The sequence below is a fragment of the Micrasema longulum genome, unplaced genomic scaffold (genome assembly GCF_059751315.1).
Source record: "Micrasema longulum isolate JH-2025_06_02 unplaced genomic scaffold, ASM5975131v1 h1tg001201l, whole genome shotgun sequence".
In the NCBI taxonomy this organism is placed as follows: Eukaryota; Metazoa; Arthropoda; class Insecta; order Trichoptera; family Brachycentridae; genus Micrasema; species Micrasema longulum.
The window spans coordinates 89,591-117,370 of NW_028278388.1; the positions used below are offsets into that span (position 1 = coordinate 89,591).

Genomic DNA, 27,780 nt, shown 5'->3' on the forward strand with positions numbered 1-27,780 from the left:
TCGAAAATAAATAAATTAGAAAACAGTGGAATTCCTCATTGTCAAAACGTTTATCAAAATATTTTTTTGTTATTTTATTCTATTAAGTCACAAGTACATATTCTGTACAGTAAGTTTGATGTATTCTAAACATTTCTGGCTACATCGAGACTTTCTAGAAACTCATGAACACCAGCCGAAATTCACCAGCCCCAGTGGTGTAACAGCCAAAACGCTTGCCTCATGCACGGAGTCTTTTGGTATTGAATCTCAGTAAGATCGAAGTAATCAATCCTCATGTTTATCCACCCTGGGTTTATGTAAGTTTGTAATTCACCACTGGCATTAGGCTTCTTTTACAAAAAAACATATAAAAAAAATTAAAATATCATCATTCCCTTTCTGCACCTAATGGAGCATAGTGCAGTGCATTGGTACACAAATCGCAGCGTATCTTGATTGTACAGTTTTGGATTCAGAGTATGTGGCGTAAACAATCAGTCTTTCAATGTTGTTCGATAATTGTTAAAACCAGTTACCTGAAGCGTCATCTCTAATCAACCATACCTCCGTGAAGAGTAGCCGTCGAGTCAAAAATACTCATCCAGGGTTGTTGAAATGTCCATGCATTATATGTTAGTGTATAGACATTAACATTGTGATGTGTAGGTACATTATATATATATGTTGAAGTTCTGCTCTATTATTTCTGAAACTAAATATATATATATAATATTTGAGTATGTCCAAATGCTTGCAGACTGGCTGGATTTCCTCTTTAGGGAGTCATTCATATTTAAATTCATTTCAACAGAGAGGGAAAACATTTTTGAGAAGGGAATATGGACGTCTAGGCATTTACAGGGCTTATGACCTGCCATTGGCTGGTTTAAGTGGCCAATTTACACACGGTATAAAATTTCACCATATTGCCCATGTTTGAACATCCATATTTCATCAACTCTTCCATCTGTTGACTTTTGTGAAGTAAAAGAGCTGAAACTATTATCACGTGGGTAAGATTCATGCGGCTGAATCAAATTACCTACTAGACAACGCCTGGATTTTCAAACATGGGCAGAATGGTGAATGTTATACAGTGTGTAAAGTGGCCACTAAAACCAGCCAATGACAGGTCATAAGCCCTGTAAATGCCTAGACGTCCATATTCCCTTCTCAAAAATGTTTTCCCTCTCTGTTAAAATGAATCTAAATATATATAATTATGAAACTAATAGTAAAATTGTATTTATTCAATAAATCTGTTTCCAGGGATCTCGGGGTGCTGTTTGACGCTAAGTTATTACTCAATCTTCATAAAATATCATTATGTAGTAACTCACTTAAAATGCTTGGATTTGTTTTTAGAAATGCCCAGATTTTTTTAAATATTCAGGTTCTAAAAACATTGTATAATTCCTTGGTAAGAAGTCGCTTGAAATTTAGTTTCATCATTTGGTCGCCAAATGAAACCACGTATTTCTTAATGATGGAGAGGGTGCAGAAAAAAATCTGCCTTATCTGTATCTCAGGGAGTATGGATTTTACCCGTGGCCTTTCCCGACTGACTTCTTACTAGGAATGCTGGGATACCAATCCTTGTTGGGGAGAAGGAATATTCATTTGGGTGTTCACTTTTTTCAACTCATTGGTGGTCGCATACATAATTCCGATATTTTGAATAAATTCGGTATATTTGTCCCTGATAATTACCTACCACGATGCAGAACCAACCTGCCAATGGTTATGCCGGTAGGTAGAGCAATCGTGTTATTCAATCGTATCGCCTCGGATGTCGATATATTTCATGACAGTGGAATTTCTCTAAAGATGGCGATTTCCAAACTGTAATATGTATGTCAATTTTACATGTCTTTTTTTTCTCTTTTTTATTTAATAAACCTGATATGTATATTTCGTAATGTGTTGAAAATTGATTGAAATGAAATGTATTATATTCCTAAATTAAATGAGAAAATTACTAATTAGAATGTAGTTACTTTACAAGTCATAATTGATATTTATCGAATTTCAACAGCGTAAAATACTAAGAGGCTTTTGTAACATGAATTTTGTTGAATACAGCGATTAAAATAATTATCTTCATAAAATAAACATCTTCATTATGTATTCAAATATTTTTCTCAGTGCCCGCCCGGCGAGTTAATCAACAAAACTGGTTGAATTTTTTTGTGGGGTGGCGAGATGAAAAATTAAAAATCGTTGTCAGCAAAATAAATTTAAATCTCTGGCAACACCACAAAGCGGGAAAACAAAGTGTCCGCGAATACGCAAGTTCAAATACTCCCTCCCTCATCCTCTCGTTCTGAAAAAAGAGTGTTAAAGGGATGGCGTTTAATTATTTTCTTGATAATTCATGCGGACGATTGAGCGTCCACAATGTCACTTTTGATTATTGTGAAATTTTAAAAATTGGTAAACTCAAATTATCTTTCGAACGGTTTTATAATACGCGATTTAAAGCTTACACATATGAAGGTTTGTTTATTTATCAATAATTTTTTATACGAACACATATTGTAACATTGTAAAAAACAAGTCCAACGTACCCCGTTTTGAAAGCATTTTAGTACTGGATTATAATTATAAGTTGCCTGATTTAGCGCCATCTGACGGCCGCGGTAGTAACTCATCCATACGATATCCGTGCATTAGAAGTAGATTTCTTTCCATTTGAAAACTCGAGACGAACAGTCCAATTGTCGCGCAAAGACTCAAAGAGAGGCGATCGCACATTTCAAAAATGTAGTCCTTCAAGAAAGTGAACGTTCAACGTAACGTAAGTCTATTTGTTTTAAATTTATTACCGAAATTCTTGTAGAGAGAGATATCATAATCTAATGAGATTGTATTTTATACAGGTTCCCTTTTTTTCTACCTTTTTCTCTACCTTTTTTTACCTTTTCTCTACCTTTTTCTATCTTTTTCAATTTTTTCATCTTTTTCTATTTTATTTACTTCACCTTTTATCTACTTTGTCCGATGATAAAGATTTTACAATGTAGTATATTTACTCCATGATTCGAATGGATCACTGATTATTACGAAGTTTATTCGTAAATACCTGGAAAAGTCGGTGTCGCATTTTAAAGTTTTCTTCAAGATCATGAGACACAAATTTACAAATGCAAGGAAGCAGACGATCATTTACTGAATTAAAATGTCGACAAATAATCTTCTGGGAAATCATCAACTTAGCCAACCACGAGTAAAAATACATCAACCGAAAACATCGTAAATCGAGTTCCATCTGCGGATTTTATTTTGTAAAATCAACATTATTTCATATCATCTCGAGAAGAAAACAATCAAGAATCTGTTTCACTTGTCATTATTATTGTTACGAATATTTATTTCTTAGATAAATTTATTGTCAACCACTTACTCATATTAGCTAGGCAGAATTCTGAATTTTTATATTAACTGATCTTGGTACATTTGTAGAGAATTGCTTCTTTTATTAAAATTTTGTAATTCACTAACGAGTTGTTTATTTCATAAAATCCAGATCTTTAAATCATATTTGTTCCATTTTACAGTAAGGTATTTTAAAGATAACGTTTTTGATTCCGTTCATAAAATTAAATTTATACAACATAATCTTATTCTTTTGGAGAATTCTCATGTTCTTGCCGATTGAGCGAAACTGGTAAATGGTAAGTTGTTTGTAGGTACTTTATTTGGTTATCCGCATTATTCTTCTTAATCTTAAAAAATTGTTTATTGATTTTGGATAACCTACCTCTATAATATCGCCCACCTGGGACCAAATAATTTATTTCAACCTACACTGACCGTTACAATATACAGATTTTTTGTATAAATAATTTAATACGATATAATATTTCACATAATATATGTACTTAATTAAATTGAATAATATATAAAACTAGCGGATCTGACAGATGTAGTCCTGCACAAACGTTGGCTTGCCTGTTATTAGCTGGTTCAGCAAACGTTTTTTCGATATTCGAATTTTCGACAAACTATATTCTCCTTAAATAGGTACGAAGGTCTTCACGGTCTCTGTTATTAATTTGTTTATTTTTTGGGTGAGAAGCACAAATTTTGAATCGTCTTGTGGTCTCGTTGCTAGTTCACGGATCACAGGTCCGAGGCTCGTATCCCGCTCTACCACAACTTGATTCCCATCTTCTAAAAGTAGGTTATTTATAACTCCCCCTCCCTTTTTCCTCCTTTTCCGATTGTTAATCCTTTTGAAATATTAGCTTCATAAGTCATTAACCCTCGCTGGTGGCGTAGTGAAGCATGTCGATTTTATATTTTTGCAAATCTACTATGGTGAAGGTGTGTAGTGATATTTGCATGTTGGTGTAGTGTTGTTGTCCTGACGAAGAGACGGGTTACGTCTCGAAACCGGTAGACAGATAAGTCGGTGAGTGGTTTTATACAAATTTTATTAACATAATATTAAAAAATTGTTGGACCACAAAATGCTTTGAATATTAATAATATATTTATAACTCTTTTAAAATGGTCATTGAAATTAAAATATACGGGTAAATCATAAAAACCCGAGTGTTCCTTTCATTAAAAAAAATAATATATTAATCTATTCTTCTTCTTCTTCTTTTCCACATCCACTCCTAAGTGCAGCATGTGGACATCACGTCAATCCAGCGCCCCTTAATTCCGCCGAATGAAGTCTAAAGATCGTCATTGACGGCCTTCCAAGACGGCGTGAGCCCGCAGGTTTAAAGAAGAGGTAACTTTGGTTAAGGTTTTCCTGAGGCATGCGCAGCACGCGTCCATGCCAGGTCCACTGCCGCATCCTCAAGACGCTCGTTATAGGAGGCTGCTGAGAAAATTGAGTGGAGATAATAAGTCCGCCTTATATTTTAGTAGTAAAAACATTCACCTAACGTTCTTTTGGTTACGTGTTTAATTTCCGGCATGCTCGAGATAAAACATTCGTTTAAAAGGAGCAGCTTTACAGTACAATATTAATATATTCCTCGACTGATACCTGATGTGTACGATTAACCTACTTTACATAACAGACAATCGAAATACGCTGCATTTAGTGTACTTATGTCTTGCCCTATGCACCAATGGGTGCGGATGATAAAGATTTTTCTAGCACCACTACATACCAGAATGTGACCACTTATAAAATGTGACTTGAAGAGACAGTTGCGGCTGGTCATAAGACCTGCGTATTAAAAAAAATAAAATATTTATAATTGTTTCCTTTACATTAAGTACATTCTTTATTACATTATATAAAACTTTACATGAAAACAAAAAAAACCCACATAGGCATAGCCTGTGCGTAGGTATACTAGATCTAAAATACGTAAATCTATGGTGTAGAGGCATACATGAAATAAAAAAAACATATTTTATTTTTATTTTATTTATTTGTTGTATATACGGCATAAGCCAATTACAACAGTTATGAAGAAACATAAATACAAGAAACTGAACAAATGAATATAAAACTATGTAGCAATGATAAACAAGATTTCAAGCTAAACCATGGCAATCCAACTTCATCCCTCACTGTTTTAGTCACGAAGAGATCTACGAAAAGCCGGAAGATCTATCCCATAGAATTCCAAGTCGTATGACGAATTAACCAATCTACACATTCTGGACATTGGGGCATAAAAACAAAAGTTGCTTTTAGAAGATTGAATAAATAGCAGATTTTGACTTCTGGTGACATGGTTAAAAACATGAAAAGAAGTGGATTTCAGCGAAGATGGGACATCACTTATAGCATTAAGTATTTTGAAAATGCATATAAGGTCCATCTCAGTTCTACGTCTCTCCAATGAAGACAGATTAAGAGATTGCTCTATTTCAAAATAGGAATAATTACCCCTTTGTAATCCGAGCAACCATGCCACTTTTCTTAGAAAACGGTGTTGGACAGACTCGATATGGTCAATATGAGTCCTGTAGAATGGAGATCAAATAAGAGCGGCGTATTCTAAATGGGGTTGAACTAGTGAGCAATAAAGAGTTTTGATGGTATTCATATTTTTAAAGTCAAATAAGTAAAAATTGACTGAAAACTCAGGTTTAAAAAAAAAAGAGTAATTGTCAGGAATCTGAATATAAGAAATAAAAAAGATAAAGAATACACGTAGAATAAAAAAACATTAAATTAAATAAGAATATTTTTTTAATTTTATTAAATGGTGCCATTTTGTACAATTAGCTAATAGTTACTAATAACTTTAACTTATATGGACTATGGATGGATGTCATTATGAAGAAATAACGCGTGTCGCGTCATGATATACTCTCGCACGAAACGCACACATTTTTTAACGAGAATCCGGCCGCCGAATATTCGGCTCTTTGGCCGAGAGCGTGGCCGAATATTCGATATTCACCCAAATCACTATTCGTGACATCTCTAGTTACGATCATTCAAAAACTCTTAAATTTTTCTGCCGTCAAATATACAATTTTTTTTTTTAAAAAGCGAACTTGCCGAAAGGTTTTTTTTACAGTTGTCTTTTTTGCACTGTATTCGGGGAGGCATCTGCGAGGGAATTAGTTTTTTTTTGGCATCATAAAAATCAACAATGACTAGGATTTAGATAATATCGGTCACCATATTAAGGGGTACCTCTGAGAACCTTCCAGTTACTAACCCAAGTGCTGAACTGAGTAAATAATCTGAAATGACTACTGTTTTCAACTATTGAAAATCAACAGATTTAAGGATGGAAGAAATATGGATCATCAAACACAAGTATAATGGCGAATGTTACACATTTGGTGTAGCAGCTTAAACCAGCCAATGACGGGTCATATATGCTTATACGAAATGTTCTCCATATCTGTTGTAATATGTCAATAATACAACAGAGATGGAGAACATTAATTTATACGTAAAAGGGAAGAGGGTTTATCTATTAATACACTAACGAATAGGGTTAGGAGGCGTGTATCGGTCGGGGGTCGGGCTGTGCTACTCCTTCGCCGCCGTGGTGGGTTATTGGGGACGCTGTCCTAGGTTGTCCTAGTTTGACTTATTCGACTGGTGGTAGCGGTTCTGGTTCTCCCGATCGGACTTGTTTCTTCCGGTTTACTAACAAGCTAATGAACTAACATACCCCATCGCCGTCAGAATTGCGAAAATTTGATTGAGGGTGACGGAAAAATTGACTGTATGTACTTGACTGGTTGCTCTGACGGCGATCGGGGCATTTAAAGCAGTAAATGAAAATCAAAAAAATGAAAATAAGCAAATCTTTTAAAACCAAAGATTTTAAAAAATTAAAAAATAAATTTACCGTTCAATACAGCTAAAAAATGTTTTTGCAATGTGCGAATCTGAAAAGAGGCCACAAGACGTTTAAAACAGATTCGGGTAAGTGGATGGGGCTTTTAATGTAATATGTTAATAAAACAGTTAGTTTTGATCTTGACTCGTTTCGAAATTTTGTGAGTAAAAGAAAGTTGCATTATTAACGGTAAGGTATTTCTATATACTCGCAAGTACTCTCCCAAACAAAATATGATAAAATATTGTATACTATGGAATAATGGAAACTAAAGTTCTGAATAAAGTCCACGTGAATTTCATTATATTAAAACTTCCTTCCAAGTATTACTTTCCTATTGTTCTTTTATGATAATTCGACTACGTATATTTGTTTTCCTTTGAACTTTATTAGGTTGTTCCACTCCACGACAATTTAGTTACAAACTAACTTCAGTTATGAAAAAATATGAAGAGAATAAAAGAATTTAAGGTAACCTAATAATCAAAGAAATAAGTGTTCGTACTCGTATGTTGTTGATAGTTTTTGGCTTAGTTTAATAGTCTTATTAACAAATAAAAAATACAAAACAATCACTGAACTTCCTCATTCATTACGAGGTTTGTAGAAAAGTATGGCCAAAGAACAATTATATAATTACTAAATTTTTACTAAGACTCCTAAGATGATTTTAAATGAAAATGTTGACAAAGATTTTAAGAAAAAAGTAATTAAATGGTTAATGTGTAACAAAGCTTTATATTGATTATCATTTAATGTTATCTATTTTAATTTTTATAAATAAATTTTGTGTAAAAATTAGGTATGCTTTTAATTCTTAATAATGTTTATATTACTTTTTAAATTTATATAATTTCTCTAACGTTTCTCTTTGTAAAGGAAAAATAAGAAACCTGCTGACAAGCCGGTTTCGCGGTTTAGTGGGTTTCATTATTTTTCCTTTTATATTTTCTGTTCATGTTTACCTTCTTTAATATAACATAAAAAAATAAATAAATTGTAAATACCACCGGTTTTGCGGGAGTCCCAATTCTTAACTGATTTCAGTAGATCTCTAATTTTTATAGATGTCCTATTACAGTGTTCTTTGGCCATAATAAACAAAATAAAACAAATAAAAACGTTATTTTTTTTCCTTTTTCCATATCCGTTTCTTGGCGGCGCATGCGGACATTACCGAACGCCTTTAGGAGACCCTGTCGCCAGCCCGCGCTTCCGCCTCCTTCCACGTCAATTCCGCGTCTCTTTGTTCCGCCGAATAAAGCAGAAAGATTATCATCAATCGTTTTTGGAACGGGGGGAGCCCGTAGGTTTGAAGGAGAAGCAACTTGGGTTAAGACTCCTAAAGCATCCACAGCACGTTTCCAAGCCAGGTCCACCACCTCATCCTCGAAACGCTCGTCATAGGAGGCTGCTACTTCCGTTCTCGGACTTCAATGTCAGTTATTAAATCAAACCACCATGTCTAATATTCTTCTCAAGCACTTATTCTCAAAATTCAGAACCTATATACAGAAGGTAAATAGTAAATAAATAATTGATATTTTTTATCAATCAGTATATTTCATAAATGGTACATGTTTTTTTATTCTATATTAATCTACTTTTATACATCTAGTAAATGTTATACTTGTAGTTCTCCAAAAAAGAAACTAACTCTTGTGCTTGGAGAGTGACTTATACTGTTATAGTTATTTATTTATTAGAATTTATATCATTTTTAATACACTAGTACATGAGAAAATAAATAAAAATTTATAGGATATAAAAGGAAAATCAGAAAATAATAATACATTCATACTAATTATAATTTAATGCTATTTACACTTGTTCAAAAAATTCTTTAAATTTACTTTGATTAGTTTTAATAGTTTTTAGTTCATAGGGGAGATTATTGTAATTTTTGACACCTTTGAAGACAAAGCTATTTTGACCATGACATGTGTGGAATTTAGGGATTTTAATATTATTTTGGTATCTGAGTGACCTATTCATTTCAAATTCTTTTATTTTTTCTTCTTTGTAAATTTATATAATGGAATTTATTTGATAAATAGTGTCTACTGTAATAAATCAAACTTATTCATAATTTAAAAATCATTTCAAGTAGGTACAATCATAAAATTTCCAACATGAAAATTAATCGTGTTTTCAGTGTTTTATACAAAAAGCAACTCTAAAGAATTTTCTATCGTATTAGCATTTTTTTTATGCAGGAATGATGTTAATATGATGAAAAACGAGTAATTTCTTATTTGTTCATCATCCGCCTCTTCTTAGTCAGGGAATAATATAAACGTATCAAGTTTATTGAGGTTTAAGAATTTTGTAATAAAGATGTGGTTATTTAATGCCGCGATAAAACATCTTTAAGACTTCTGGCGTTAACATCCAGCCTGATACTCTTTTCAGAGTAAATAAACAACATTACTTTATTACACAATAACAAAATTTACTAGCCAATTTTTATTTACAGCAATTTATTGGAAGGTAAATCTTTAAAGTGTATGTTTTATATCTACCGTAAATAAATAAAATTTAATGGTTATGAGCCGTAGAAATCACCCGATAAGCAAAATTGTCTAAGTTGCGACAGATGAGGAAATCAAATGTCACTTAGATCTGATATCAAAAATGTCAACCATCGCGCCGCGTCGTCATCGGACTACAACCTTACTTAACACTCAATGCCCAATTTTTCTGATTTTTACGAAAAACTTATTTTTGTATACTTATGTTTATTTATATAAATACTAGGAAAATAACGAAAAAAAAGTATTTTTTTTCAGTTTTAATTCTATATTTTAGTTTATGTGGAAATAATGCTACATCGGGCATTAAAAGGTAAAAAAACACAAAAATGTAAGAACAAGAAATAACGATCCTTATGAACACCTGTGTTGTTGAAAAAAATGAAATTTGCGGAAATAATTATAACTTGAAATTTTTAAATAAAAACAAAAAAACCACCATTTGAACTTAAGCTAAATTATACTTTTGACAGAATACGTGCAACTGACTTTTTGTTCCAAATTTTATCGAAAAATTTTACCGTGTTGGCTACTGCATAAAATAAATTATAATGGCTAGTATGTTTACATATAATAAACTAGTCACCGAGTGATCGAAATGTTTGAAATCATTTTTATACACTGATTATCGGTATGTAGCAGATCGTCTACATTGGGCATTGTAGGGTTAAATTCGCTAAGAAAACACAGTTTTCATTGCATAAAATGTCGTATACGAGTATGTTTGCATAAAATAAACAATTTGGAAAATTTGCGTATTAGAAAAAAAAACTTGTGGTTGGATTTGGACTTTGCCTTGGAAGAAATGGCTCTTGGAGTACCGGGTAATATGACTCCTTGCTCCTTCATCTTAAGAGAGATCGACATCAATTGAAGTGGGGTTGTGGTTAGCGATAAAATAACTATATTCATCTTCTGATTATGGTCCAAGAGAGAACACTTTCCATTCCTAGACATACTACATCATTCTGAAGCAATTCCTTGTCTATTCGAGGCGCCAGATTTTGGAAAAAGCTACCTCGTCACGTAAAAGATGCATCTTTTTTGGTCACCTTAAGAAATGCCTGAAAGATTATTGTATGTCTTTAGAACCCCAATGTTTTAAAAATAATACTTACATATAAAAAAAAAAAACAAAGAAGCGGCAGAAAAAAAATATTTTTAAATTATAAAAACAAAAATTAGAAATTAAAAAAATTTGTAATAAATCATTAGAAAAATACATTTTTTCATCTTTTGCTATCAATAAATTTCATAAATGCTACATGTTTTTTTTTTCCATACAAATCTACTTTTGTATATCTAGTAAATGTTATCACTGTAACTCTCCAAAAAAAGAGACTAACTCTTATGCTTGGAGGGTGACTTAAGCTGTTATAGTTGTTCATTTATTAGAATTTATATAATTTCGAATATACGAGTACCCGAGAAAAAAAAACTTATAGGATTTAATATAAAGAAAAACAGAAAATAATAATACATTCATACTAATTAAAACTTAATGCAGTTTTAACACTTGTTCAAAATTTTTTTTAGATTAGTGAAACGGGGTTCGTACCTCGGACCTCTGATCCTTAATCCTCAACATTACGACGCAACCATAACCCAGTTAATAATGTTCAGGAAAATGATTATTCAAACCTGTCACCCATTTACTCTTTGATTAATTAGGCACTTCTTTAAAGCCCGTACTACTCTGAAATGATAAATTGCCAATGTTATCTCCATTTGGTGAGGAATGAAAGATTTGAAAGATATCAACTGGAATCTACAAAATTTACCTAATCATAAAGACAATTATATTTTAAAAATAAATTAAGAAGCATTGAAAAAGTAGTGATTTGATAACCAGCGGGAAAATTGCTATTTAAAAATAAGTGAATAATTGAATATAAAGTAAGCGATCGCGATATACGTGCAAATGTTCATGTGAGAAAGAGATATATATATATATATATATATATATATCATTAGTTCATATTTTGTGTCACTGTCAAAAGGATTATTTATGTACTTATCTGATCTATCATATATATGGGGTTTGCCAGCAAAAATCAGATCTCGGAAATACAAGTTCTTCGGAACAGATCTCTAAGAAACATTCTTGGACTTAAATGGGATTCCCATGTCAAGAATATCTACCGACAAACAAAGATACTTCCTTTCAAGGTGATGCCACTGCATGACATAACCAATACTATTTTAAATATCATAAAATTTTCTGCTCACTCAAATTTAAAATGCACATTTGGTCATGATATTCACAATTACAATACGCGTTACTCGGGGAATCTTCATGTGTCTAAGTTTCGCTCAACAAAGTTCGCCAGTAGGTCTTTGGAAAATATTGGCCAATCTGAATATAATAAACTGCCCGATGAGCTAAAACACGAAAAACTGAATAAGAAATCCAGAAGTGTCGCAATTAAAAAATATTTCTAAAATCTTTTTGATAGTGATAATTATCAATGTAATTTATATGGATGGTGTAAAGTATTGTGTTCTATGTTTCTTTTACAATAATACTTTTTTATTTCGGATGTATTTATATGTATGATATTATGTATTGTCAATTTTTTTCTTATTATTATGTACGGTCCCAAATGAGTTTCTTTGATAACTGCTGGGAGTATAATATGTACTTTTTGCATTATATGTTTTATTAATAATAATAAAAAAATAATTTTAAAAATGTGAAAAATTAACATTATTAAAAATGTACAAGTAATTTATAGAATTATATTGTATTTACGAATTAAACGATAAACCTGTTCTGTTTCTTAACTTAAAATCTTTCTGGAGACATTGTAACGTCGTGTTAGATTAAGAAAAATTCAAAGATGACATTTATTTACAATTTATTTGTTTACATTTTAGTACATTTCTTATTTCGAATATCACGATATTTATTAAAACAAAAAATCTCAAATAGGTATGGCCTGTGCGTGGGTATACTAAACCTAGAATATATTATGAAATTTGTAGCGTGAAAGTGAAATACAGAATCAAAATGGAAAGTAATATTCCAGTTTTTTAAAATTCTTAAATTGATAAGAATAAGAAAAAAAAATATTACTTTAACACATATAATAACTTACATTTAATAATCTATTTTAAATGATTTGTTGAAATACTACAAAAATTTAGGTCTGTTATAAAAAAATACGACTGCATTATTTTAAAGTCGTATATCAAGTCTTGTATTGTATGTTGACTCATGTGACATCAGAGCCACACAAGGGTTAAAGTTGCAATGTGATTAAAGCATTTTCTTATTAAAGCATTATTACTTAGGTCCATTAGAGTGACAGAAAGAAAACTATCAACTTTTTAAACGTTTTTTGGTGATTGGCTGGTAGGCTTTTACTTAATAAGATGTTAATTTTATAGCACAGGGCTTATTTTTATTTCTACCTGTGTTGCAGTTTTCTCACCTAGTCAAACTCGAATTAATCTCGATGCAAAACAAACCGCCCAGAATTACCGCATTTTGACAGCGCGCTCTAAATATTTTCGAGTCTTAGTTTCTATGTATAATATTATAGCGACTCGCTCGGCCGCGATATTTTGTGTTCAAAAATAACTTTTCGATGAAGTTCGTTCGGGAAACAGCTTGCAAGTTAGTAACTGAGAAATCGTGGCGTGTAATGTATGTATTTCGGACATTTTGAAGGAGTAATCATCATCGTTGGGATGCGACGCGAGTTTCATACATCAGGTGTTTTGTTACGATGGCGGTGGACGGCGCGATTTTAAACAGTTTATCCACGATTTTATTTATGTTTGTTTAAAGCGGAATGTGAAAAGTTCATGAAAGCTTCAGTGCGGTAATCCAAACATAAATATTTTATTGAAGGAGCCGGGTGATGGATTTAGATCGAGTTATTTGATAGTGATCATAATAATTATGTTTCTTTGCTAACCGAGAACCTTTCTTTTCTTTAAGGGGCAGACGCATATTGCGACAGATATAAGATGCATTATTTTATGGTTCAACATTGCAAATAAAGTACAAATAAATTAATATATACATAATTTTATAGTTGGAATATAATCAAAACAACAGAAGAGTATTTTCGAATCGATGGCTACTCTCATGTAAAAATCTTGCGAAAGCAAATGAAGTACATAATACCTCATAGTGTCGTTGTAACGTAGGCGCGTTCGCCTACCTTGCATAAGGTCCTAGGCTCAATTTCTGAGAGGGTGAACTTATAATATTGGTTTTAAAAGTGGTTCTGCATTGCAATATTTTATTGTTGCTACACTGACACTAGAAGCGTAAGACTGACCTTAACTCTTGTGTAGCAAATTAACGTTGGTACCTTAATAAAATTTGATAGAGATAGATAATACTTTTGATGAACGAATATTTAATTAAATTATTTTATGTTATTTATACACTTGTCACGATCGTAGAACAATGACGCATGTGATTTTATAAAAAAATAAATGAATAGATTTTTTTTTATTTTAATTTTATTAGATCACCAAATATGCATAAAATCCATTCATATTTTTTAAAAGAAATATAAATATATTCAAATAAATATCTACACTACGCTTTGAGGAGAAGAGGGGATAAAAGTGGAAAGGAAATAAAGAGAGGAAATCTCAAATACTCAGATAGTGACATTTTAATAGTAGATATTTTTAATTCTAGGTATTAGTTAAATGAAAATATTGTATCGTTGGCTTGTGCAAGTAAGTAAATACTTGAATTCCGTAATATGTTAACATTTTGTCAACTTTTAAACATCCTTATTTTACAGTCCGTTCATAAACTTTTCAGTACTATTATAATATATTAAAACTTTGATTACGATGATAATTATAATAAAATATTTCAACAAGATTCAACGTTAAACCGATTATATAACGCCATTATATTACTGTAGGTAATTAAATTTCAAATACACGCATCATTAAATTTTATTGTTTCGTATTTTTCGATTGTATCTTTCCATTTGCGTGGAAAATTTGCAACAATAATATTATTATTATTTTAGTCAATTAATAGTCAATACATTACCTGAGCCCCTATGCTCGAGTTTATACAAGTTTATAAGTTGAGTACTTAAAATATACCGCAGGGAACAATATTTTTAAAAACTAAAATAAATATGAAAATAAACATAATATATCAATAAACAAATTTAAAGTTAATCTAAAGAAATTTTTTGAACTCGTGTAAAAACAACATTAAATTTTAATTAGTATGAATGTCTTATTGTTTTATGTTTTTTTCTTTATATATCCTATGTTTTTATTTTTCTTTTCATGTACTCGTATTTAAAATTACATAAACTCCTATAAATAAACAACTAAAACAGTGTAAGTCACTCTCCAAGCACAAGAGTTAGTCTTTTTTTTTGGACAGTTACAGTGATAACATTTACTAGATGTGTAAAAGTAGATATGTTTAGAATTTTACAAAAATATGTACTTTTTATGAAATTTATGAATGAAAAAATAAAAAAAAACTAAATAACAATATTTAAAATCTCAATCGTTATAAAGTACACGATGAATATAATTTGGCAGAGTTACACTCACAAAGGTAAAAGTTTCAGCTCTTTTATATCACGGAAATCAAATGACGGAAAATTTTTTGAAATATGGATCTTCAAATACAGATATAAAATGGTTGGCAAATTAATTCGAAGTTTGACCCCACTCGACTCGGTTCCCATTTTCTTATAGTGAGTTATTTACATTTTTGACTCATTGAAATGGCTAGCAAAATTAGAATTTTGGTGTAAATCATAAAAACGCTAATATTCCCTTTTCTGATTTTTTTAAAAAAGAGCAAAAAAAATATGTGCTTCTTTTCGTTGCTAATGAAATTTGTAAAATATGTTTGTAATAAGCACACAAATAAAAATCTTTGAAATTTTAGACAATAAGCAGTCCTTTAAAGTAGTCAATGATGTTTCCTTTTTATATTGAATGATTACCCAATGATCAATTTTAAATGCAAGATTTTTCATTTTCGAACGATTGTGTAACCTAGTAAAGTTATTTGATGTTGGATTGGTAGTTCGAAAATATGGGCCCTAGTTAGTTAATAACGGATTCATTATGAAATCATATTCTTTATGAATTCCTGCTCACATTGTTATGGAGCCCGTTTAGCAAACTCATTAAAACAAAATTATTGTCAAAAAACAGAAACAAAATGGCGCCCTTTGACAGCTTGTGCTCCAAACTGTTTTCCATAGATAATGAACATAAAGGCGGGAAGTTTTTTATAACCTCAATATTGGAGGGAACTCCAAACAACGCGGTTTTCATTTCACTCGCTCCAACGTAAAACTGTATGAGGCAGACAGAAATAGATTCAGTTTAATATTGTGCCAAACAAAACTCCCGCAGTAGGCAGTGTAATGAATTGTAAACCTATTAATTGACACAATTTATTTGTAGATAATAAAATTAAGTGCCGAAGTAAACATTCCGCGGCGTTAATAAACAGCCAAGGATAAAATGGAGTGCGTTTCCTATTACAAGTAAAGGTCGATGCATTGTTTTTTTATACCAATTACAAACATATTGCGTTTTAAAAATTTGTTATTTTTACAATTTGCTAAAAAAATAATGAGCAATATAATATTTATTAATAGTCTAAAGAAAAGTTCTGTTATTAAAAAGTATAGCACCTACAACATCGACCTATAAACACACATGGACGCGCCCCGAACCCTCAAAAATGATGACACTTGAGGGCATTGGAAGCAAATATAACAAACTCCCGTTTTAGTGTGTTTGAGAAAAATAACAAAAGCTGCAACTCACTAGCTCAACTCACCAATCCGCAGAGCTCAGCGACTAGAACTTGTGACATCACAGGCGAATAATGATAATAGTAATAATCATGGTTTATTAACAAAAAAATATTATTTCTTTATCTACTACATACATACTTAGGTAATATATTTATAACTTGAGATTCGCATTTATCTTTATTTTATTCAATAGCATAATTATACATTTTTACAATTTAAAAAAATTTCACTTGTTATATTTTCACTAAAACTAAAATCCCACCAAGCCACTTTTTGTAGCTTGTTGGTGAAGATTATATTTATACTGACTTAATAATATTATTTACATTTATAAAAACCATGAATAACATATAAAAATTAACAGCTGGAAAGATCAGAATAAACATGTCTCTGGAGTATGTAAGAGATAATATGTAATTATTATTATTATTTAAGTATTTAAGAATATTTGGCTTCCTGAATATTTAAGTTTTTCCCACTTTCCTTCCCTCTTTACCCCTTCCTCTCTTCATCGTATAGTGTAGATATTTAGTCAATATTTGCTTCGTAAAAAATAATATATTTACCTATAATTTGTTCTGTAGTGAAATTATTAATAAATCAACAATTTGTTCATATACCACTGATTTTCTAGTAGGGTAGGTAGGAAGAAATTGTCATAAGGCAATATGCTCACCCTTATGTATTTGTATGTAAACTGTTTATGCATGTAAAGTGTTTCAATAAAAAAAAACAAATTTACAATACTTTAAAAAATTATATCGCTGATAGTGCGATACATAAAAACCAAAGTTTTTTGGCTTAGTTTGATAGACATTTTTTTTTTTTTTTAAAACCACTAAACTTCCCCATTGTGTTAACCGAACAAACTCTTGCCATTTAGAAAGTTTTTTTTATTACGGTCTTTTGACAAAACATGATAACATTGGTCAAAAAAAATCACAAATAGCCCAAAAATGATGTAAACCCTGCGGATTGAAATAAAGCATTGTCTCTTTAATTTCGTACTGAAAAATAATTAAAATTGTGCATTTTCTATAAAGGTTGGTTTTGAAAATCAAATGAACTAGTGGCTTAAAAATGGTGTAACCGTGCTTGTTAAACAAAAGTGTGTGTTTTGAATTTGGTGCAGTGCGTGGATTTGAATTCGGAAGATGTCGCGTTCCCGCCAGGGCCCGCCGGCCCTCACTGCAGGAGACGATAGTGAGGGGGGGCCCCCCAGTCGGTGCGCCAAGTTCCTGTATTACACGTGGAAGTTTTGCACGTGCGTGTTCTCGCACTTCATGCTAGTTTCTCTTGTGGTGTCATATTGCATCCTGGGTGCGTTTACCTTCGAGCACCTTGAAGCCGAACATGAAAGAAAGGTAATATTAATTTATTTACTATTTTTCAGAGCGTCATGAGACTTTTGAAAGAAAATATTCAATTTATTGATTGATTTGGTGTTTATTTTGTAGAACTCCATATTTAAACTTATAATGTTAGAAATCAAACACTGATTTGTGTCTATTAAACACTTTATTTTATTTTTACAAATATAAAAACAAAAATTTCGTGACAATTGTTTCGCCTTGTTAGGGCATTTTAAAACGAATGTGAAGATTAGATGGATTTAATGTCCTTATATAGTTATATAATTCAAGGTACCTAAGTAGAAAATAAAAATAATCTTGTGAACTATAGTATGTACGAGTATTTTATTTTTATTTATTTTTATTTTATTAGGGAAATCAACAGTTCTACATACATATTTTTAGTAAACAAACAGATATAGTGTATAAACTCAGAACCAATAACAGATTTCCACATAGTATACAAAGTTAGTAAAGAAAATATATATTACATATCAAATAAATACATACAATTTATACATATAAAAATGTTATTTTCAAGTACTCAATAATCAAAGATATTTTAAATATTAATTTTAAGAACATTAATGTACTGTAAATTGGGCGGGATAAGGACAAAAATGCTTGAAGATAGGATAAGGAGGGGGAGGGGGGGGGAGATGTACATATTTATTATTATAATGTCTACTAAGTTACATAATACATTTTTAGTTTAAATTTTAAATCTGACAGAGTGATGTTTGTATAATCTATATTTTTAAATTTTGTATTGTACATTGAAAAAGTCCTACGAAAAAAAGCATTTTTAACATACGATGTTTTACTTGTTGGTACATGAAACAGGTGGTACCGTCTACAAATCCTGGCTGGCACATGTATTGTTATTAAACCAAGCAGCTCTGTACAGTCAACCATTCCTGTCACAATTTTGTAAAGCAGTAGTTGGTCCGCACACACTCTGCGGTATTGTAGAGAAATGATTCCATGGAAGGTGGAGACAGTGAGAGTAGATACATAAGAAATACCGGTTTTGTATTTAAGGTACTTTATAAATTTGTTTTGAATATTTTCTATTCTACTTATATATATGGCATACTGGGGATTCCATATCTGAGAGGCGTATTCCAAATGGCTTCTGACAAATGTATAATATAATGAAATAAGGGCCTTTGGATTATTAAAGTGTTTACTCATTCGAATTATGAAACCTAACATGCTCAATGCTTTGGAGGTAATTTTATTGATATGCGATTCAAAAAGTAGTTTTGAGTCTAAAACAATCCCAAGATCTTTAATTTCGTGCTTTCTCATTAGTACATTATTGTTTAGTTTGTAATCAAAATTAAGAATTTTTCTTTTCCTTGTGAATGTAATACAGACACATTTATTTATATTCAAAAACAGTTTATTTTCAATACAATAGTCAGTTAGACGATTAAGATCGTCTTGAATCATGAGGCAATCTTCTTGAGATTTAACTTTAGCGTATATTTTCATATCATCGGCATAAATAAGAAATTTTGAATAACGAAAGCAAACATCAATGTCATTTATATATATAAGAAATAATAGGGGACCGAGTAGACTTCCCTGGGGAACACCAGAGGAGATTTCTGCCCAGTCAGATTTATACCCACCAATTACTACCGATTGATATCGATTACTAATATATGATATCAGCCAGCGCAGAAGATCACCATGTATACCTATAGCCAAAAGTTTGCGTGTTAAGACTGAATGGTCAACTTTGTCAAAGGCTTTGCTGTAGTCAGTGTATATAGCATCAGTTTGGAAACCACTTTCCATTGTGTTTAAAATATCATTTGTAAATAAAGTAAGGTTTGTAACGGTCGAGCGTCCGGAGAAAAAGCCATGTTGTTGAGGACAGATATAGGATTTTACTGCATGGAATAATTTTTCATAAATAATTTTTTCAAATAATTTAGCGAATGTCGATAGTATTGAAATTGGCCTATAGTTGTTTGCGTCATTTTTTGATCCAGATTTAAATATGGGTGTGATGTTTGCTTTCTTCCATTGAGATGGAAAAACACATTCCTGGAGAGACTTTTTAAATAATATAAAAAGTGGGAGAGATAAATTTTGGTAGCACGCTTTAATAAAAATAGGAGGGATCCCGTCTGGTCCACTACCTTTATTTATATCATAATTGAGGAAAAAACCAATGGTTAAGGGCAAGGCTAAGTGTTTAATAGGTAATGGGGAATTTAGGTATTTATATTTGAATTTTGGAAAAAATATAACAAAGTAAGTATTTATTGACATACATGTATGTATTGTAAGATAATTAATGAAGCTTTATAGTTTTATAGCTTTAAATAATTGTTGTCAAAAATATATCAATAATAATATAATAGGTTCATTTTAATTTTAAAACATGATTGAAATATTATGAAAAAATTTATGTTAACATAAATGTATAATTATACAATTTTTTCTATTTTTAAAAATTTCTTACCAAAATATATAAATGCAATTGTAACATGATTCATCTTTTAATTACGCGTTATATAAGCGTGTACATAAAGTAACGAAGTGAAAAATAACAGTCTATTTAAATATCTTTAATAGTGGTGAAGATATTAGGTTGGTTTGTTCATTTATTGTTTTAAAATTAGGGTTATTTAGATATTTATTAATTTCCAATTGTTCGAGTATATTAAGTTTACGCCCTTTGCTTTCAACATGTAATGTAATTGGTTTATTTGAGATATGAATTTCGTGATTATTTTCAATTAAGTGATTGGCAAATTGAGAATCTTGCTTTTTATTTTTAAAGTATCTTATGTGTTCCAAATTATCTAGTTATAAAAGAGCGCCCAGTTTGCTTTACGTAAACTGCATTACAGTCGTTACATTCCAGTTTGTAAATTCCGATGTTTTTAAAAATATTTAGCTAAAAAATAAAATAAAGTGTTCAGTAGACTCAAATCAGAATCAGAAAATATTCAATGTAAATAATTGAAGAAAGACAACGGGGAAATATCCCATTTTTTAAACATTATTAAAGTAATAAAGGCCTATGAAATACTGTCCGGACTGGTCCTAAACATTGGGTATATTTTGCATTTATTCTGAAGTCGTTCAAGTTTATCAATCAATTCATAGGTTGAATCAGTCATGGAAGAACCAACGTAATCTAGAATAGGTAGTAATAATGCTTGTAGAGCATTTACATATTAATACATAGACATGCCCTGAGTCCTCAAAAATGATGACGAACTCATGCCCAAACGCTCAGTCATGGCCAACGTTCTTCGTTGTTCGACCACCGCCTTGGCCTAACGTTAAGAATGGAAACAAAAATGCCTATTAGTATTTTGAAAACGTGTAAAAACCTTCAGGATAAATTCTGTAAAATAGATTGTATAACTTTTTATTGGTAAATATATGTGTTCATGAGTGATTAACCAAGCTTAAAAGAATTGATATTCAAATATAAATATTTATTTTTGTAAACGTCGAATTACGCCAAGCGGCACTAAAGGGAAATATCACTTTTTTACACTTATAAAGTAATAAAGGCCTATGAAATACTGTCCAGTAAAAAAATATTTTTTTTTGTAATTATTAGTAGCATAAAAAATATTTTTAATTTATTAATTTTTAATTCGCTCAAAAACGGTCATTCCATTAGTCACGCCCCTAATACATCACGATTTATGTTTATTTGTTCCTGGCCATTGAAATTTGTTTAAAACATTTTCACGAATATTGACGTCACAACAACCAAGGCCAAACACGTCAAGTTTTTCTTGCGACGTATTTTTATTAAACTAATTTTTTGCATTTATGTATGAAAACATTTCTTTAATATCCCTATTCCATATTTATTTTGAAAATACAATTAATTGTTCTAAATCCATTTCATATATTTTTATCGGTATTTGTAGTATGTGATATTTCCCTATTGTTAGATTTTTAATTTTTTTTAAACTTATTTTTATATAGGAGTTGCTTTATTATTTACCTTGCTTATGATATACAAGGTTTATATTTCAAAAAGAAGATTTTTCTGCAATCAAATATCTTAAAATTGATCTAAACTATTGGGATCTAATACCACTAAACTATTGGGATCTTAGATATTATACAAATTGACATTGGTCAGAAAAAGAAAAATTATATACCGTTCTGTGCTATTTATAAATGTTTAGACGATTGAATGCATGTATTTTCATGTAAAAAATTAAATTTATAATACGACTAAAAATTGCAAAATATAATAAACATTGGTTTTGGTGGTTGCTGAAGAAAATTTATCAGTATGTTATGTAAATTTAACAATCATTTTTTCACTCATTAACGATATTTCTCTCTAAAATCTATAGGAAGATAGAATGTTTTAAAAATTAATTGAATTTGAGATAAATACAATCAATTTGACTTATTCCAGAGCTACACGAGGTTAGGTTCAGTTGTAAGAGTGGAATAAGTTTCAGTAGTCGCTATCCCAGCTGTATACCAAGTCAAACTTTACGCTAGGTTTATTGGACCCCATTTTGACAGTTATAGAATTCAGTCGTTGTGAAATTTCTCCGCATTGAAAAATAGTTTACATGTGAAAAAAGTAAGGAAAAATATCAAATTGAGGCAAATTAAGTTAAATAACTACTTTTCCCATACTTTCTAATAAATATAAAGTTAATAAGTGAGAAAAGTGACATAATAATTTGATTTGAAATAATATATTTCTGGAAACTGATGTTAGGTTATTATTGTTACAAGTCCGCCATACTTGGCAGTATATTTTTGAAGTGAGTAACCTACATTTATGAAAAGTGACAATTGAGACCACATAATAAAATAGAGTCTTTCAGAATTTCTTTAATAAAGATTAAATTAATGATAATTTGCAGGTTCAGATTCAGTGCCGAAATACGGCGTTTATTGGGAAAAACAAAGTAACTGCATGCAATCTAAAATAAAACAAATAAGTATGAGACATTTAATTGAATTGCATGAAAATAATCCCAGCACCTTCACTAGATACAAAAATACCCGTTTTAAAGCTGCACTTTAATAATTTATTATAATAACAATAATAGAACTGTTTTGTTATAAATATGAAGAAATTAAAAAAAAATAAAATACTTTAAACATTTGTGAAAAAGTAAAAAAATTGAGAACAAAGATGCGAAAAAAATAAAACATAAATTATGATATATATAAATATACTTTAGTAGAGTAATTTTAATATTCAAATAATATACTGATTTAAATCGTTTATTATTAAACACAAAAAAAAAAACGGAAAATTGTTTCGACTTATTAAGGCATTAAATTTAAAAAGAAAAAACAATTCTTAGTGAAAAAAAATACTCTTCTTTCACGTCACAACGGAGCGACCGATTAAAGCGAACTTTAGGCATAGGGATAGCGTAAGAGCTGATGAGCTATTTTTCATTCCGAAAAATATAGGTCCTACTGTAAAGTTCGTAGGTGAAAAATTAATTAATATTTAATCTAAATAATGACGCTACGTCGTTATGGAATAACAGATGGTGGTTTTTTTTTTAAAGCAATTGTAAGAAGACTGGCAATAGATGCAGGCTACTTTTTATTCCAATGCAATATATCATTCGATAGGGAAAATTCTAATTGCTAAACGACACAACTAATAAATCAACTTATTTCTCCCTTCTCCCGCGGGTAAAAGGTAATATATATTTATAAAATTACACTAAACCAAATGCCTTCTTTTTAAAATAATCGAACAAAATGACGATTTTTTCGAACTAATACAGCGAACGATAAACTAAATGCTTTTCTAAAAAAATATTCGCAATCATGAATCCTTGGTGACTCTCATTAAGAATTTTCTGATGTATCTAAAAAAATATAAGTGGCACTTCTCGAAACTGACAAATTTTTCATACTGTCACTATTATTATAAAGTAAAAATATGTTTAAGAGGTGTGTATCTGAACATGAAAAGTTGTAAATGCTTAAAAATAAATTGTTTGTGAACTAACAAAGATAATAAAATCAGCCTCTATGTATTTGATATCATAAAATTGATCTTTCGAATTTCCACGAAAGTTCGTAGTTCTAAAAGTGTATTTTTCTTTCAGTTTAATAATATAGCTAATATTATTTTAGGTCAAATCGAGTATATCTCATATCCGGGGAAACTTCACAGCAGACATTTGGAAGTTGACAAAAGAAACCCTCGTATTACACAAAGAAAATTGGACGACTACGGTGGTCGGGAAACTAGGGGTAAGATATTTAAATTATTTTAGTGAAGACTCTTTTCAAATAGAAAAATAACGTACGGATTGAAAGCAATCACTGTTATTTTTTTAATGACATAAAATATATTTATTTCAGTGCCTGAAATATGTTCACTAAAATAGGGAATTATTTAGTAAAAATTTAAATCGTATTAGCAATAGATCCGATAGTGTTCTGTCAGTTCCAAGATGCAGATCTAAGTTCGCACAGAGGCCCTGCTAACATGTTGGTCCAAGATCCTTCAATCTTCTAACTAAGGAATTACAAAACATTAAATCACTGGTACAGTTTAAAGTAGGTTTGAGGTCTCGGACTAGCATGGGAGGAACAGATAGACACCTTTTTTTTTTTTTTATAAAAATTAAAAATAAAATGTTTTTGGCAAATAAATCCTGTTTTCGTAATATCACCAAATGTTAATGTTGTTTTTCTTTTCTTCTTCTTTTCTTTTCTTTTTTTGGTCATGTCATACAAAATTCATATGCTTTAAACTAATTAATAATTAAAAAAGGAATGGCCCTCACTCAGACGATAAAGTCTTTGTAGGAATTTTTTCCAGTTTATGTTATACGAGTAGCTTAATTTTAAGACGTATTTTTTTGGATGTGTATTTTGTAATTAAAATCTATGTAAATATATGTATGGAAAAATAAACAAATAAAAAATTTAATTAAATAAGGCATCATAATTTATTTTACTACGGTCGCTGCTGCATAGGGCACTGCATTGATACTCCAATCGCAGCTTTTTAAACCATTTATGTCTTGAAAAAGGATCGCTTGACATAAAATAATCATCATTCACTCCCGCTTAAAGTTAAACCTTTTTGCTCTTTTGCATAGAATAAAAGCGAACCTAATTTTTGGTTTGGTTTTTAGTTTAACAACAACGTGTAACGGATGGTTTCGGTTTGCACCTGCAATTCTCGACCAGAATACCTACGGCCCGCTGTATTGCAGTAAACTGAACTTCTTGGTAATAATTGAATGAGTTTTGTCCGCATGGGCGACTCTATTAGCCATTGGCGTATTATTACTCAAAGCTTTATCCACACATATTGTACATATTAGAAGTAAACTTAAAAATCTCCATCGAAAACGGAAAATTAGTTATTGATGCTAAAATAAACTATACATAAAAACTACCTTCCTAAAATATAGTGTACTTTAAAACCGTCTCTAAATCTTGAGAAAACAGATTTCAATTTTACTACTTAACACCGCAAACTAAGCATTCTCCATTGCGTTAGTAAAGCATAATTAGAAATCTCACAACTCTTTTTTCAAAGTTTTTCGCAAACAACTCAGTAACTCCTTCAATGGAGATTTCTAAGCTTGCTTCTAATACCGTCATATATAAACTACATATAAAATAAATGTTTTACTTACATCTTGTCAGAAGTGCTATTATGAACCTTCTCGAGGGGGAAGAGACGAAATAAATCCGGGGATTTTAGTTCTTTGCTTCATATATGGCCGCACTGATTATTAAACGTCAGTATAAATGATGAAGTATGAAATGTTAATTATAAAACTGTTTTAATAACGGAAAAAAAACTAATACGGATTTGTCAATTCCACCTAATTAAGTGTTTTGGGTAATGCCTAAGGTCGCAATAATGTTCCAAATGAAAATATTCATGTTTGTTAGTCATAAGTGTTACCATATATGAAGCAAAGTGTCGTTGCATGCAAAAAAAATCGCTGAATTTCTTTCTTTTCTACCCCGCGGTAAGATTCATAAATAACCCCAGGAACTGAGCACAGGACGTCATGCATGGTGGACAAACGCGCTAAGCCACTACACGACGAAGCGGACTTATCTCCATACGTTTTTCTTTTTCAGAATTTTTACCTAAGAGTAGTCGTCGAGTTGAAAGTACCCGTCTAAGTTTTGTTTCTCACACATAACTGGGAAAATAATGACTGTGTTTGGACATGTAAAGCGAATGGATAGTGAAAGAACGGGTACAAAGATTTATGATGCAAATGTTGATGGATACAGAAAACGAGGAATACCAAGAAAGTCAATTCAACAAAAAATTGAAGACAGATAAGTCAAAAGTCGAAATAATAGTCGTGCGTGCACAAGAAGACGAATAAATCTAGAGGAAGCGAGGTGAAAAGATAGATTAAAGTGGCGTTTTATCCTCTCTGTCTACACCTATGGAAACCGATGGATGATTGATGAATGTCAAATATTGATCAACATACTTTTTTTCGTTTTGTAGGTTTCTGAATGTACAACAAGGACAAACCGTTTTGGGACAAAAACCCCGAGTTGGTGTTCAAAATAAAATATGATTATGACGTTATTAATGGGGTGTGTTTTATTTCTGTCAGGATTTTGAAAAGGCCATCTTATCAGCCATGAAAGAGAAGGGATGGGACGGGGATGAGAATCCGGACGTTATCCAGTGGACCTTTGTGGGGGCGCTTTTCTTCTCCATCATCGTCATCACGACAATAGGTAAGCTGCATTATTATTCCCTAAAAGCCTGGCGGTATACATTTTAATCAAGTTTAACGAAGCATTCTCAAAACGATGTTTAACATAATTAAAATAAAGCGGGTGTACTATTTATTTTTTTATTAAAAAATGGTAGAAAAAGTTTTGTTTTCAGATTTTTAGGAGTAAATCATATTTTTTATATCCATTTTACGAAAAATATTTTTGACTTGATAATATTTGATCAAGTTTAAATAGTATTTTTTTACTTTCTTATTTTCGTATTTCAGGATAGTTTTTTCAGGTTGAATGTATTTAAAACGTGAGTTATTTTATGGGATCTTAAATAAATGTGTGGTATTCACAACTTAATGACGAAGTGCAGTGGATTTGTATAAATTTTTGTTTTTAAATAGACTATCAAACCAAACTAAAAAATTAAAAATATTTTTGTGTCGTTTTATGAACGCTTTGATATTTTAGAGTTTTGTAATTTAAAAATCACTCCGCGTGTAACGTTACTAGTTCTCTTCGGTGAGTTCTGCTAATTGGTGAATTGACTTCCGGTAAACCAAAAATCTATCACAACACTCTATTTAATCGATTTGGAAGAACTAGTGACGTCGTTTAAAGTAGTTAGTTTTTATTTAAATAATCTTTATATTTTTTTTATACACTATCAAGAATCTTCGTTTAACAATTTTATGCTGAAATTTATACCACGGGTAAAAACAATTTTAGGAGTCCTATTTCCCATAGTACTGAACTTCCTCATGAGGGTTATTTTTACATTATTTTGTTACTTTAAAACATTATTTCCGGATATTCAGAACACCGATGCAATATTTTATGCTTGTTTTTTAAAGTAATTTATCTACTACTTCTACTACCATCATGCCATTTCCCCGTAAGAGTAGGCAGAGAAAAATGGACTGCCACACACGTCTATCCTGGCATATATTTCTAGCTTCTTCCACATTCATACATCTTGTCATACATGCCATTCGGTTCTGTCTGCTTTTGACATGACCAGACTTAAGATTTTGGTTATCTGATCATGCCACGTCTTCCTTGGTCGTCCTCGTCTCACGTTACGGTTCATTAACGCCATGTTGACTTGTTTTACCATTCTATCGTCGTC

General features: G+C 30.9%; 1 protein-coding gene across 1 annotated transcript; it reads left to right on the forward strand.

The window, feature by feature from the left end:
* Positions 1 to 17,389: 17,389 nt before the first annotated feature.
* On the forward strand, positions 17,390 to 26,660 carry LOC148276549 (uncoordinated protein 58-like; the record flags this gene model as incomplete). Its single annotated transcript, XM_088234101.1, has 3 exons — positions 17,390 to 17,945; positions 24,057 to 24,176; positions 26,534 to 26,660. Coding segments are annotated over exons 1-3 (457 nt in total), but the record flags the coding sequence as incomplete, so codon positions are not given.
* Between the last annotated feature and the right edge of the window lie 1,120 nt (positions 26,661 to 27,780).